The following is a 12527-nucleotide window of genomic DNA, read 5'->3' as shown; positions in this document are numbered from 1 at the left end:
TAGGCGAACACACCCGAAAATGATGCATGCAAGAGCACACGTTCCCTCTGCCGGCACCATTATAGTCTATGGCCCCATTGGAGCATACGTCAAAATCCTGTTATGCAGGGGATGCTTGACACACGGATGTGCAGAAAACAGCAATGTGAACACACCCTAAGGAGATGTAAATGTACATGTCCCCATGAGACGGCCATTTCCATGGGGACATTCTCTGGCTTGCACCAGGCACAGTGCAGGGGCTGTCCAGTATCCATAGCGATACATGCAAGAGCCATGCGTCCTCCTACAGTGGAGAGAATAACGTATGTACGCTCAGCGTCCTGCACATCACCGGTACGTTCCGAGTGCACCATGTTTCCTGGGGGACAACATTGTGAGAAGGACCAAACATGGCGGCGCCCAGGGAGTGATTCATGCTATGTGCAGACACCGGCTTCTCCGCTCCTTTTCCCTCCTGTTTGTTGCACCTGTCATCATAGACTTCAGTCATGTTTGCCAAGCCCGTCAAGGTGAAGTCCAACACGGCCATGAAAGGCTCAGACAGGTGATGTGCGCCACAGTCCACCCTTCCTCCCCTGTGCTGGCTGGTAATGGTAGATGCACACAATGTCGCCTAGACTAGTGTATTTATGGGTGATGTGGGGCAGGAAATGGATGCTTTCTCTATTTTGTAGTAAACATTTAAAGGGGCAGTGCAGCTTGGGTGTTCTCTGTTTTGGGTTCCCCTTTATAAGCGTGACTCAGTGCTGCTCCCCAACACCCCAATGACAGATTAGTGACTCGGGGATCCTGAAATGTAGACAGCCCCTGTTAGTGGGGGATATAGAAAATCCCACTACTATACAGAATAACGTCCAAGTCCTAGATGTGGGAGGTGACTGAACACACACTGAAGGGTAACTTATCCCCCTAATGCAAATTTATAGGGGCTTTTCAGTACAGGATGTAGAAAACTACTGCAGCCATTTCCTAGGTTCAGCAATTAGCCCAGGTCTTTACATATGACATTAACACCGGGCGCTGTAACATAGACCTGGGGCAATAACTAAGGCCAGTACACGCCCGTCCCAGCAGCACCATGTTCACATTAGTTTATGGGTCAGCTGAGAGCTTCCACTAACCTATGTGTTGGTGATGTGAATGAAAAAGGCAGGTTACCTGCTGACATTACTAAGCCACAAGGGGGCTGGTTTAGCTATAGATATAAGCCAGTCAGCCCCCTTCATGCACTTCACCGACACAGGAAAGTGGAGGAAGCACTCGGCTGATAATATACTACTTCCAGCAGAAAACTTGACAGTCATTAGGAAACTGATACAAAAATCATAATAAATTGCCTTTGTCTTATGTAGATTGTTCTGACATCTTTTTGTCCCTCTGCTCTATTTTCTTCATTTTGAGAACTAGTGCAAGTCGTAGAGGTTGGACACCACTGATCATAAAGTGAATGGACATTAAATTACTTGTATTAAAAGGTAACTTCAAATCTCAGATAGACAGAAGAGTCTGGGAGTATAAACTTAAGACAACCCTTGACACACTCAGTGCAGGAATGAATGTGTCGCATGGATTTATGTGTTTTTACATCAATTATGGAATTTGCTCCTCAGACCTTGTGGGGGCATTACAACACAGATCCAGACCCCAATCAGAGGACAATAAAACTTTCACACTCCTTACCTATGAACTTTTCCAATATTTATGGCCACAAAGGTTTATCCCTCTTCCCTAATGATAGTTTTGCTTCACTTCACTTGTCTTATCTATTGCATTATTTCTGTGCTGTGCTTTGTATAAATATGTGATTCTTCAGATTTTATATTAGTCTATGCCTGATGAAGAGACCTGAGTAGTCTCGAAAGCTCACATATAAAGCGCCATGGAATAAATGATGCTATAATAATAAATAATAATAATGTGTTACCATCTTTTCAGTTAGCCATTAACCCCTTCACTACCAAGGGTGGTTTGCACGTTAACTCCCGGGCCAATTTTTACAATTCTGACCACTGTCCCTTTATGAGGTAATAACTCCGAAACGCTTCCATGTATCTCGGTGATTCTGACACTGTTTTCTCGTGACATATAGTACTTCATGTTAGTGGTAAAATTTCATTCAAATAACTTGTGTTTATTTGTGAAAAAAACATAAATTTGACGAAAATTTTGAAAATTTCGCTATTTTCCAACTTTGAATTTTTATGCCCTTAAATCACAGAGATACGGCACACAAAAAACTTGATAACTAACATTTCCCACATGTTTACTTTACATCAGCACAATTTTGGAACCAAAATTTTTTTTTTGTTAGTAAGTTATAAGGGTTAAAATTTGACCAGCGATTTCTCATTTTTGCAACACCATTTTATTTTTACGGACCACATCACATTTGAAGCCACTTTGAGGGGTCTATATGATAGAAAATACCTAAAAGTGAAAAAACTGCACCCCTTAAGGTGCTCAAAACCACATTCAAGAAGTTTATTAACCCTTCAGGTGCTTCACAGCAATTTTTTTAATATTTAAAAACAATGAACATTTAACTTTTTACCAAAGGTAACAGGAGAAATTGGACTGCAAAAGTTATTGTGCAATTTGTCCTGAGTACGCTGATACCTGATATGTAGGGGGGAACCACTGTTTCGGTGCATGGCAGAGCTCAGAAGGGAAGGAGCGCCGTTTGACTTTTTCAATGCAAAATTGGCTGGAATTCAGATCGGACGCCATGTCACGTTTGGAGAGCCCCTGATGTACCTAAACAGTGGAAACCCCCCCCCAAGTGACCCCATTTTGGAAACTAGACTCCCCAAGGAACTTATCTAGATTTGTGGTGAGAACTTTGAACCCACAAGGGCTTCACAGAAGTTTATAACGTACAGCAGTACAATTACAAAATCATATTTTTTCCACACAAATGATCTTTTCACCCTCAATTCTTATTTTTCCAAGGGTAACAGGACCCTAAAAGTTATTATGAAATTTGTGCTGATTACGCTAATACCCCATATGTAGGTGTAAATGACTATTTGGGCGCATGGTAGAGCTCGGAAGGGAAGCAGCGCCATTTGACATTTTTGTCTGGAATTAAGATCGGACACCATGTCGCGTTTGGAAAGCCCCTGATGTACCAAAACAGTGGAAATCCCCCACAAATGACAGCATTTTGGAAACTAGACCCCCCAAGGAACTTATCTAGATGTGTGGTGAGCACTTTGAATCCCCCAGTGCTTCACAGAAGTTTATAATGCCCGGGCGTGAAAATAAAAAAATCGTATTTTTTCCACAAACATGATCATTTAGTCCCCAATTTTTTTATTTTCCCAAGGGTACCAGGAGAAATTGGACCCCAAAAGTTGTTGTCCAATTTGTCCTGAGTACGCTGATACCTCATATGTGGGAGAAAACTACTGTATGGGCACACGTCGGGGCTCGGAAGGGAAGTAGTGACGTTTTGGAATGCAGACTTTGATGGAATGGTCTTTGGGTGTCATGTGCCTAAACTATTCAAACTCCCCACAAGTGACCCCATTTTGGAAACTAGACCCCCCCCACGGAACTTATCTAGATTTGTGGTGAGCACTTTGAACCCCCAAGTGCTTCACAGAAGTTTATAACGCCCGGGCGTGAAAATAAAAAAATCATATTTTTTTCCACAAAAATAATATTTTTGCCCCCAATTTTTTATTTTCCTAAGGGTAACAGGAGAAATTGGACCCCAAAAGTTGTCTTGCAATTTGTCCTGAGTAGGCTGATACCCCATATGTGGGGGTAAAACACTGTTTGGGCGCATGGCAGAGCTTGGAAGGGAAGGAGCACCATTTGACTTTTCAATGCAGAATTGGCTGGAATTGAGATCAGACGCCATGTTGCATTTGGAGAGCACCTGATGTGCCCAAACAGTGGAAACCCCCCAATTCTAACTCCAACCCTAACCGCAACACACGCCTAACCCTAATCTCAGCTCTAACCCTAGCCCTAACCCTAATGGGTAAAATGGAAATAAATACATTTTTTTAATTTTATTATTTTTCCCTAACTAAGGGGGTGATAACGGGGGGTTTGATTTACTATTTATGGCGGGTTTTTATGTTTGGCAGCTGTCGCACGCTAAAAGACGCTTTTTATTGTAAATATAGTTTTTGCATCACCACATATTGAGAGCTATAATTTTTCCATATTTTGACCCACCGAGTCATGTGAGGTCTTATTTTTTGTAGGACGAGTTGACGTTTTTATTGGTATCATTTTCGGGCACGTGGCATCTTTTGATCGCTTTTTATTTTTTATTTTTGGGACGCAGAATGAACAAAAAACAGCGTTTCATGAATTTCTTTTGGGGGAGTGCGTTTACACCGTTCCGCGTGCGGTAAAATTGATAAAGCGGTTTTATTCTTCGGGTCAGTACGGTTACAGCGATACCTCATTTAGGTCTTTTTTTTATGTTTTGGCGCTTTTATGCAATGAAAACAATTTTATATAAAAAACAATTATTTTTGCATCGCTTTATTCTGCGGGCTATAACTTTTTTATTTTTTCGCTGATGACGCCGTGTGGCGGCTCCTTTTTTGCGGGACAAGATGACGTTTTCAGCGGTACCATGGATATTTATATGTGTCTTTTTGTTCGCGCGTTATTGCACTTTTTGTTCGGCGGTATGATAATAAATCATTATTTTTTGCTTCGTTTTTTATTTTTTAAGGGGTTCGCTAAAGGGGTTAACTAATGGGACAGTTTTATAGGGCGGGTCGTTACAGACGCGGCGATACCAAATATGTGTACTTTGATTGTTTGTTTTTTTATTTCCAAAAAATGAATTTATTAAGAAATATATATATTTTTTTAATTTATTTAGCTATTTTTAAAAAATTATTTTTGCACTTTTTTTTTATTTATTTATTTTTTAACTCTATTACATTGTCCCAGGTGGGACATCACTGTCCTGTGACAGATCGCTGATCTATCACATCACAGATCGCTGTGACTGTTCAGCAATCTGTCACAGGCAGTGCTGCAGGCTTCCTCCTTGCCTGCGCTTTGCAGGCACTGAGGAAGCCAGCTCCCTGCAGGCCCCCGAAGGTCCCCGTCGCCATATTGGATCCGGGGACCTGCAGGGAAGGAGCCCCCCGCAGCAGCGCTGCACATTGCACTGTGGTGGGGGGCTCAGGGAAGCACGGAGGGAGCCCCCTCCCTGCCGATGCTTCCCTTTAACCCCCGGGACACCGCGATCGTGTTTGATCGCGGTGTGCCAGGGGTTATCGTGTCGGAGGCGGTCCGTGACCGCTCCTGACACATTGTGCCGGGTGTCAGCTGTGATAATCAGCTGACACCCGGCCGCGATCAGCTGCGCTTCCCCCGTGAGCGCAGCTGATCGCATTAGACATACTATTCTGTCCTTGGGAATCAGGTCCTGTAATATCCACACGTTATGAAGAATTCAAGGTATTAAACTTTAGATATGTTTTATTCTTCGTCCTCCAGCACACAGCATAACAGTTGCATTCCCATGCTACCAGAAGTGAAACTGAAACTTCCCTTCTCATCCCTCTTGTCTCCACCCCCCAAGTCCCATAAGTCTGGCTTGCTTAAAGAGACAGATCTAATTATTATACATTACATCATCCCTTTTTTTTTTTTTTTTTTCTATAAATAACCCATATTACTGATAAATGCAACAACATGAAAACGTCCAAAGAAATCATATGTCAGTTTTGTCTTATTTGTTCAATTTCAAAACCAGAGAAACAAACAAAAAAACAAAACAAAACTGTAATTACACTTCTTCAATAAGCCTCGATGGAGCTCTTCTCTCTCGTGTAGGATAACGTCTGGGCTCATTGAGAGGGTTCATTATTGATGGACCAGCTACCTCTTGTTGGTCCTCTCCACCATCGGATACCAAATCTTCCACCAAAGAGAGTTCATTGTCATCATTCTGCGGTATGACTTTAAAATATGAAGAATTTCGCGTTATGGAGTGTCCATCTCGTTCAGCTGTGATCATGCTGCCTTTCCTTTTAGTAACATAATATTTTGCAGGACCATATACAGGTGAGGTCTTGTTGGTTGGTCTTTGACGTACCACCACGACATCCCTCTTTCGATGGCACTTGATTGTGTCCTTCGCCTTCTGTCTGCATAACGTTTCATGGCTTGTTTGTTGGAGAAATCTGTGGATCTCACTGAGGAGTCACTCGGTCGGGGATGGCTGGTCACATCAGGGAGACGTATACGCAGGGTTCTGCTGAACATTAAATGAGCTGGAGCAGCATTAGTAGTGGAGTGTGGCGTATTGCGGTAATTACGCATGAATTTGTATAATGACTGTTTCAGTGGGATGTGCTGCAGACTTGCTGCCTTGATACGTTTCCCCAGAGTGCGCATAAAACGTTCCACAATTCCATTGGCTTGCGGCCAGCAAGGTGTGATTTTCCTGTGATTGAATCCCAAGTATTCAGAAAATTGTGTAAACACATGTCCATTGAATGGAGGTCCATTGTCTGTTTTGACCACTCTTGGAATACCATATGCCGAGAAAATGTCGTCCAGCTCTGGTATAACATTATTAGCAGATGTTGAAGAGATAAATGAAATGACAGGGTATCGAGAATATTCATCAATTGTTACGAGAATGTATTGGCAATGGTCCATATATATCGACTGCCACTTCCTCCCAGACAGCAGTGGGTAACGGGAGACATTTGTAATGGCTCTAAGGTTGATGATGGAGTGATTAATTGACAAGTAGAACAGCGTCTAATCTTTTCTTCCACCAAGTGATCCATATTTGGGAACCACACTTTTTCTCTGAGTAACTTCTTTGTGCCAACAATTCCTAAATGACCTTCATGTGCTATCTGTATAACTAAGTTACGCAAAGTCTTAGGTACAACTAGTTTGGTACCTCGAAGAATGAGGTGTTCTTCAGTGACTGATAATTCCTCACGTACGTTTGAGAATAGTTTTAACTCTTTCAGATCAATCTCAGAATCAGGAAATTTTTCCTTTTGAAGTTCATGCCACCTTCGATTTTGGATGACTTGTATTAGGGCACAGAGTGTCTTGTCTGTTGTTGTTTCATTTATAAATTGATCAAGAGAAAGTGCTTTTGGCACGGCATGATCTGTAACAAAACGTAGGTATTCTTCAATGGAGGAATGCACAGGTATATCATCATTAGTAGGATGTCTTGAAAGATAATCAGCCGGATTGCTGTATTTTCCAGGTTTGTGAACAATTTTATAGTTGTAGTCCTGTAGACGTAGGCCCCATCGTTCAATTCGTGCAGGCATTTTAGCTCTGGGATTTCCAAATATTGTAAGAAGTGCTTGATGATCTGTGACAATGGTTAAGGGAGCTCCATAGAGAAATAAGTGAAAGTGTTCACATCCCCAGACAACTGCCAAGCTTTCTTTTTCAGGTTGAGAATATTTTCTTTCAGTGTTTGTTAAGCTCTTACTTGCATAAGAAATGATGTGAGGATTTTGATTGTTATCCTTGTACTGCGCTAGAATAGCACCCAGTCCCACGGGACTGGCGTCCACAATCAGTTCAGTTCGAAGAGCTGGATCAAAATAAGCCATAGTGGTTGTCGAGCAGAGTTCATTTTTAATTGTTTCAAAAGAGGCCTGACAGTCTTGAGACCATTGAAAAATACAACTTTGTTTTGTAAGTTCCCGTAGTGGATTGCTGATTGTTGAAAAATTCGGAATGTATCTAGCACAGTAACTTGCCATTCCAAGGAAAGAACGCACTTCACTGGCATCCTGTGGAATTGAGGCTGTTCTGATAGCTTCCACTTTCTTGGGGTCTGGTTGTACTCCTTTTGCCGAGAAGATGTGACCATAGAATTCTAATGATCCCTTGTCAAACTCGCACTTCTCTTTGTTTAAAGTGAGTCCAGCAGAAAGCAGACATTCGAAGATAGCATATAGAGCACGATTATGCTCAGCTTGAGTTTTACCAAAAACCAATATGTCATCACTGTAATTAAAGGCATTTGGGATGTGTTGAATGACACTCCTTATTGCATCCTGAAAAATTTCTACTGCTGAGCAGACTCCAAAAGTCAATCTTTTGTATCTTCTGAGGCCCACATGGGTGGAAAATGTGGTCAAGTATCGGGACTCTGGACTCAGTTCTAATTGATAATATCCCTTATTGAGGTCGAGCTTTGAGAAGACGGTGGCTCCATTTAATAAATGAATAATGTCATCAATCGTAGGTTAGATATGTCTTTCCCTCTGGATAGCGGTGTTGGGCAGGCGCATGTCAACACACAGTCTCACTTGATCAGGAGTCTTTGGTTTTGGAACTACCACAAGTGGAGAGACCCACGGAGTGGGACCAGTAACAGTTTCAATAACGTCCTCATCCATGAGCAATTGGAGTTCCTTTTCTACCTTCTGTCTCAGGTGAAATGGAATACGCCTGTGAGGCTGGGCTACTGGACGAACATTGTCATCCACATGAAGGTGTACTTGAGAGTCCTTTAGTTTTCCCAAACCACTAAATAGGGAGGGAAAGTTGTTCACCATAGTTTGTACATCCATATCCGCAGGGTCAGTTATGGTATGAATAATCTGGATGAGCCCTAGCTCCAAGGCAGTGTGATAGCTGAGAAGACAGCCTCCCGATCCTTGTAATGTGTGTAAAGTGGTTTTCTGCCTGTTTTCTTTATATCTAATTTCAGCATCAAATTGTCCCATTATAGCTAGAGGTGTTTTAGATCCATAAGGAAAGATTTTAGTCTGCACTTGTTGTAAGACTGGCCTTGTTTTCAGTTGTTCATATGTAGTGCCATCTATGATATCCACTGAAGCTCCTGTATCTATTGTAAAGGTAATGTCAGTGTTGCAGATTGAGAGTGTAACACAGGGAGACTGTACTGAACCAGTGACAGAGGTAGTGAACACATAGTTCTCAGTCGCAGACATTTCTTCTGTGTCCTGATTTATCACTTTTACATCTGCAGATTTTGTCATAGGCAGCGGAGGCTTGTAGTGCGCTGATTTGCAAACAGCTGCAAAATGATTCCCTTTTCCACATTTACTGCAGGTTTGTCCCATAGCTGGACATTTGTTCTGGTGGTGAGGGAAATCCTGTCCACATCTATAACATTTCTTCTGTTTCTGGGCTTGTTTGTCTGGTAAATTTTTCTGTTTGAGATTATGCACATGTAATTTATCCCCATTCTCCATTACGGTAGCCTGATGATCTGCTATTTCTATAGCACGGGCCATTTTGAGCAAATCATGTAGAGAGATATCCTGCTGCAGAGCCTTACGCCTTAGGTTATTAGACGAGCAGGTGACAATTATTTGAGTTAGGATTTCATCATCTACATCTGTAAAGGCACATCCATGTGCTAACTCTTTCAGTCGTGTGACATAAGTGTCTATGGACTCTTCTGGAAGCTGCTTGGCAATCCTGAATTTATATCTTTCATATCTGATGTTCTGTTTGGGGTTGAAGTAACCAGTGAGAGCTTTAGTGCAGTTGCTGTATGTGTCTGTTTCTGCTGCAGGTAAAGTACTGTATATGTCATAGACTCTTGTGCCTGCACAATGCAGGAGCAAAGCTCTCTTTCTTTTCTCCTCCTTTATGTCCATGGCTTCTAGGAAATTCTCAAATCTGTTTAGCCATTTTCTCCAGTTATGGGAGAGATTAATGACATCAGTCATATCAAACTGTGGGAATGTGTGCAAGTAGTCAGCCATGATAGAGTCTCTCAGTGGTGCTGGCGTGTGAAGCGGTAAAATAGAGTCCGTACTCACAGCAGTAGGTGATTATATCCCATCCTCGTCGCCAGTTGTAATATCCACACGTTATGAAGAATTCAAGGTATTAAACTTTAGATATGTTTTATTCTTCGTCCTCCAGCACACAGCATAACAGTTGCATTCCCATGCTACCAGAAGTGAAACTGAAACTTCCCTTCTCATCCCTCTTGTCTCCACCCCCCAAGTCCCATAAGTCTGGCTTGCTTAAAGAGACAGATCTAATTATTATACATTACAGGTCCCAGGTCACATGGACGGAATATTACGTCCATTGTAGGAAAGGGGTTAAAAGGTATCAACCGCTGTGAGGACTCTCAATTCTGAATATTTTTCTATTTACTGGCTAACACGGTACAAAGATATTTATATTTCCTGTCAGTAGGTGACAATTTTCTTGGCTCCTTAATGTGCAGCTGACACTCGGGTCACTTATTTAATTGTTTGCTGAGTTTTGGAGTCCAGCAATTTCTTTCTGCCAAACAGAAGAGAAGTGTGGCTCTATTGTAGCCACATTGCTGAGAGTGCATAATGGAAGTGAATGGCAAGCTCCAGCACTTTTCCGTAAGATGGAAAAATTCTCTCCCTCTCTCTTTCCAACCCCCCTTCTCTTTTTCCAAATAGTTCACTTACGAGGATCAAAGCACTAGAACACCACTCGATACTCAGCACTGCTCGTTACTCTGTCAAGCACCCCCATGCCTGATCGAGCATCGATCGCGCTCGCCCATCACTAGTGATAACTTGCTCAGCAGTGGGAGTCTGACCAATGGGACCTGCACCATTTGGCAGAGCATGGATCTTTTATTCTCGATGGAGTGTAGAATCAGGGCGCTTGTTTGACCGCTGGTCCATTCCTATGGGGCTGCCGAGCGCTGAATTGAGCAGTGGTCAGGCATGCAACCTACCTTGCCATTTTGTAATAGGGATGAAAAATACTCAGTTCGGAAATAAAAATTAATTTCTGATTCTGCTGATTGGAGGGTGACCGACCGCAGGATCCCGCACCAATCAGCAAGTTATTCCCTCTCTTGTGGGTAGGTGATGACTTTTGAAGAGGTTCTCTGGTTAAAACAAGTTAATTGTGTTTTCACACATAATAGAAAAATCCTCTAGAGCCAACATGTAAAAGTAATAAAGTAGTTTAGACTCGTTATAATTTTTTTCCAGCTGTAAATATATGTAAAAGTTGTGCTTTAATGGCTTGTTATATTAAACAGGAGAAAACTCCGAGCTGACATTAGCTCATCATTCCCTGCTCTGAGCACCGAAAACCTTTCTGAACTTCTGCCGCCCAAAGAAGAACTGAATACTGTTAAGGTGTATGCTCACAAAGGAGAGGCGCTGACCATCTATGTCCACAACAAGAACCCCATCATGTTTGAGCTGGAGAGGAATCTATATCCAACAGGTGAGAAGGAAATACTGAATTGTTCTATTAACATTGCATTTCGGGAGCTTGTGATAACTTTTCCTTTGCACCAGTTTTGATAAATCTCACATTAGATAAATTTAGCAGAGTAGTCACTAGTGGTACAGTGGCATTGGAAATATGTAGACTGTGTTTTCCCTGTGTAATTGTAAATTGAAAGCACGCCAACACGACTGCTCCATTAAGAAAGAGAATCTGCTGATTATATCCAGACAGTCCTCACTGAGGGTTTAATTCTTAAACCAGGACGTGATCATGGATTTTCATCATTTCGATGAAATAATACACTAAATAAATTCTAAAAGTGCATTATGATGCAGTGTACAGCACAATTAATAGGCAATTTGTACTTTTGAGGATTAATTTTATTATTGAACAACTACAGTGCTGTCGTTTAATGAACCTGAATATTTAAGAATGTAAAAGTGAGGTTTTGTCTTAGGAGAATATCTGTGTGTGATGAATAATTATTGTGCAATTATTAGTGTGCAGAATTCTTATACAAATAATGACAAACTTTGATCTTCCCATCTCATTTGTTTATTTTCATTGTTAAAGTGAGAATAAGAAAAAAAAAACCTCAAAATGTAACAAAATGCATTTGACATTTAAACAAGAATACCAGTGACCAATATAGTCCTCCTTCTTTTCAATAACAGTCATAAGTCTTCCATCCACTCAGTCTGTCAGTTTCCTAATCTATTGGTGATCAGTTCTTTGGGCAGCACCAACCACAGCCTCCCAGACACTGATCAGAGAGGTAACTGAATTCCTTTGCTGCACAGTAAGTTGGCCATTTAAGAAGGGCGCACAAATTCTCAGTAGGGTTTAGGTAAGGTGAGGAATGGGGTCTTGTCATTATTCATTGTTCTTTAAATCATGGTTTTCTTGAAAGTTGCAGACTTTTCTTGTACCTCCGCTTAAAGAAACGATCTAAGAACTGTCAGTAGGTTTGGGAGTTTATTTTGAGTCCAGGTTCACCCTGAGAAGATCCTACTAGCTCATTTTTAATAATACAAGCCCAAAGCTGTACCCACCTCCACTTTCCTGAAGTTGAAGTGGAAGCCTGCAGGTCCGTTCCTCTGGTTAATCAAGAGTCCCTTTCATCTCATCAGTCCAAAGAACCTTTGAAAACTCTATCTCTGATATTTCTTGGCCCAGTCTTCATGTTTCCATTTATGTGTCTTGTTCAGTGGTTGGGTTTCCTCCTTCCATACCTTGGTCAGGTCGTTGAGCACCGAAGACTTTGTACTTCTTAGCACTACAGGGAAGTTGCAGTTCTGGAATATGACAGCACTGGAGGATAATGGGTCCTG

General features: G+C 41.7%; 1 protein-coding gene across 8 annotated transcripts in view; it reads left to right on the top strand.

Moving 5' to 3' along the window:
- Positions 1 to 12527, top strand: part of EIF2D (eukaryotic translation initiation factor 2D) — a 70141-nt gene that overhangs the window by 1608 nt on the left and 56006 nt on the right. For 5 of the 8 annotated variants that reach the window (XM_073587253.1, XM_073587248.1, XM_073587251.1 and 2 more), the window contains exon 2: positions 11000 to 11190. In XM_073587253.1, coding sequence (XP_073443354.1) covers positions 11157 to 11190 — 34 coding nt within the window. In that variant the 5' untranslated portion in view covers positions 11000 to 11156. Of the gene's footprint in view, positions 1 to 112; positions 548 to 1455; positions 1479 to 10999; positions 11191 to 12527 lie in introns of those variants that run through there. The other 3 variants (XM_073587247.1, XM_073587250.1, XM_073587254.1) reach the window with 3 other exon arrangements.

Source organism: Dendrobates tinctorius, unplaced genomic scaffold (genome assembly GCF_039654945.1).
Source record: "Dendrobates tinctorius isolate UK_male_01 unplaced genomic scaffold, ASM3965494v1 ptg000098l, whole genome shotgun sequence".
In the NCBI taxonomy this organism is placed as follows: domain Eukaryota; kingdom Metazoa; phylum Chordata; class Amphibia; order Anura; family Dendrobatidae; genus Dendrobates; species Dendrobates tinctorius.
The sequence above is the reverse complement of the archived record's forward strand: the minus strand, read 5'-3'. Positions and strand labels throughout refer to the sequence as shown.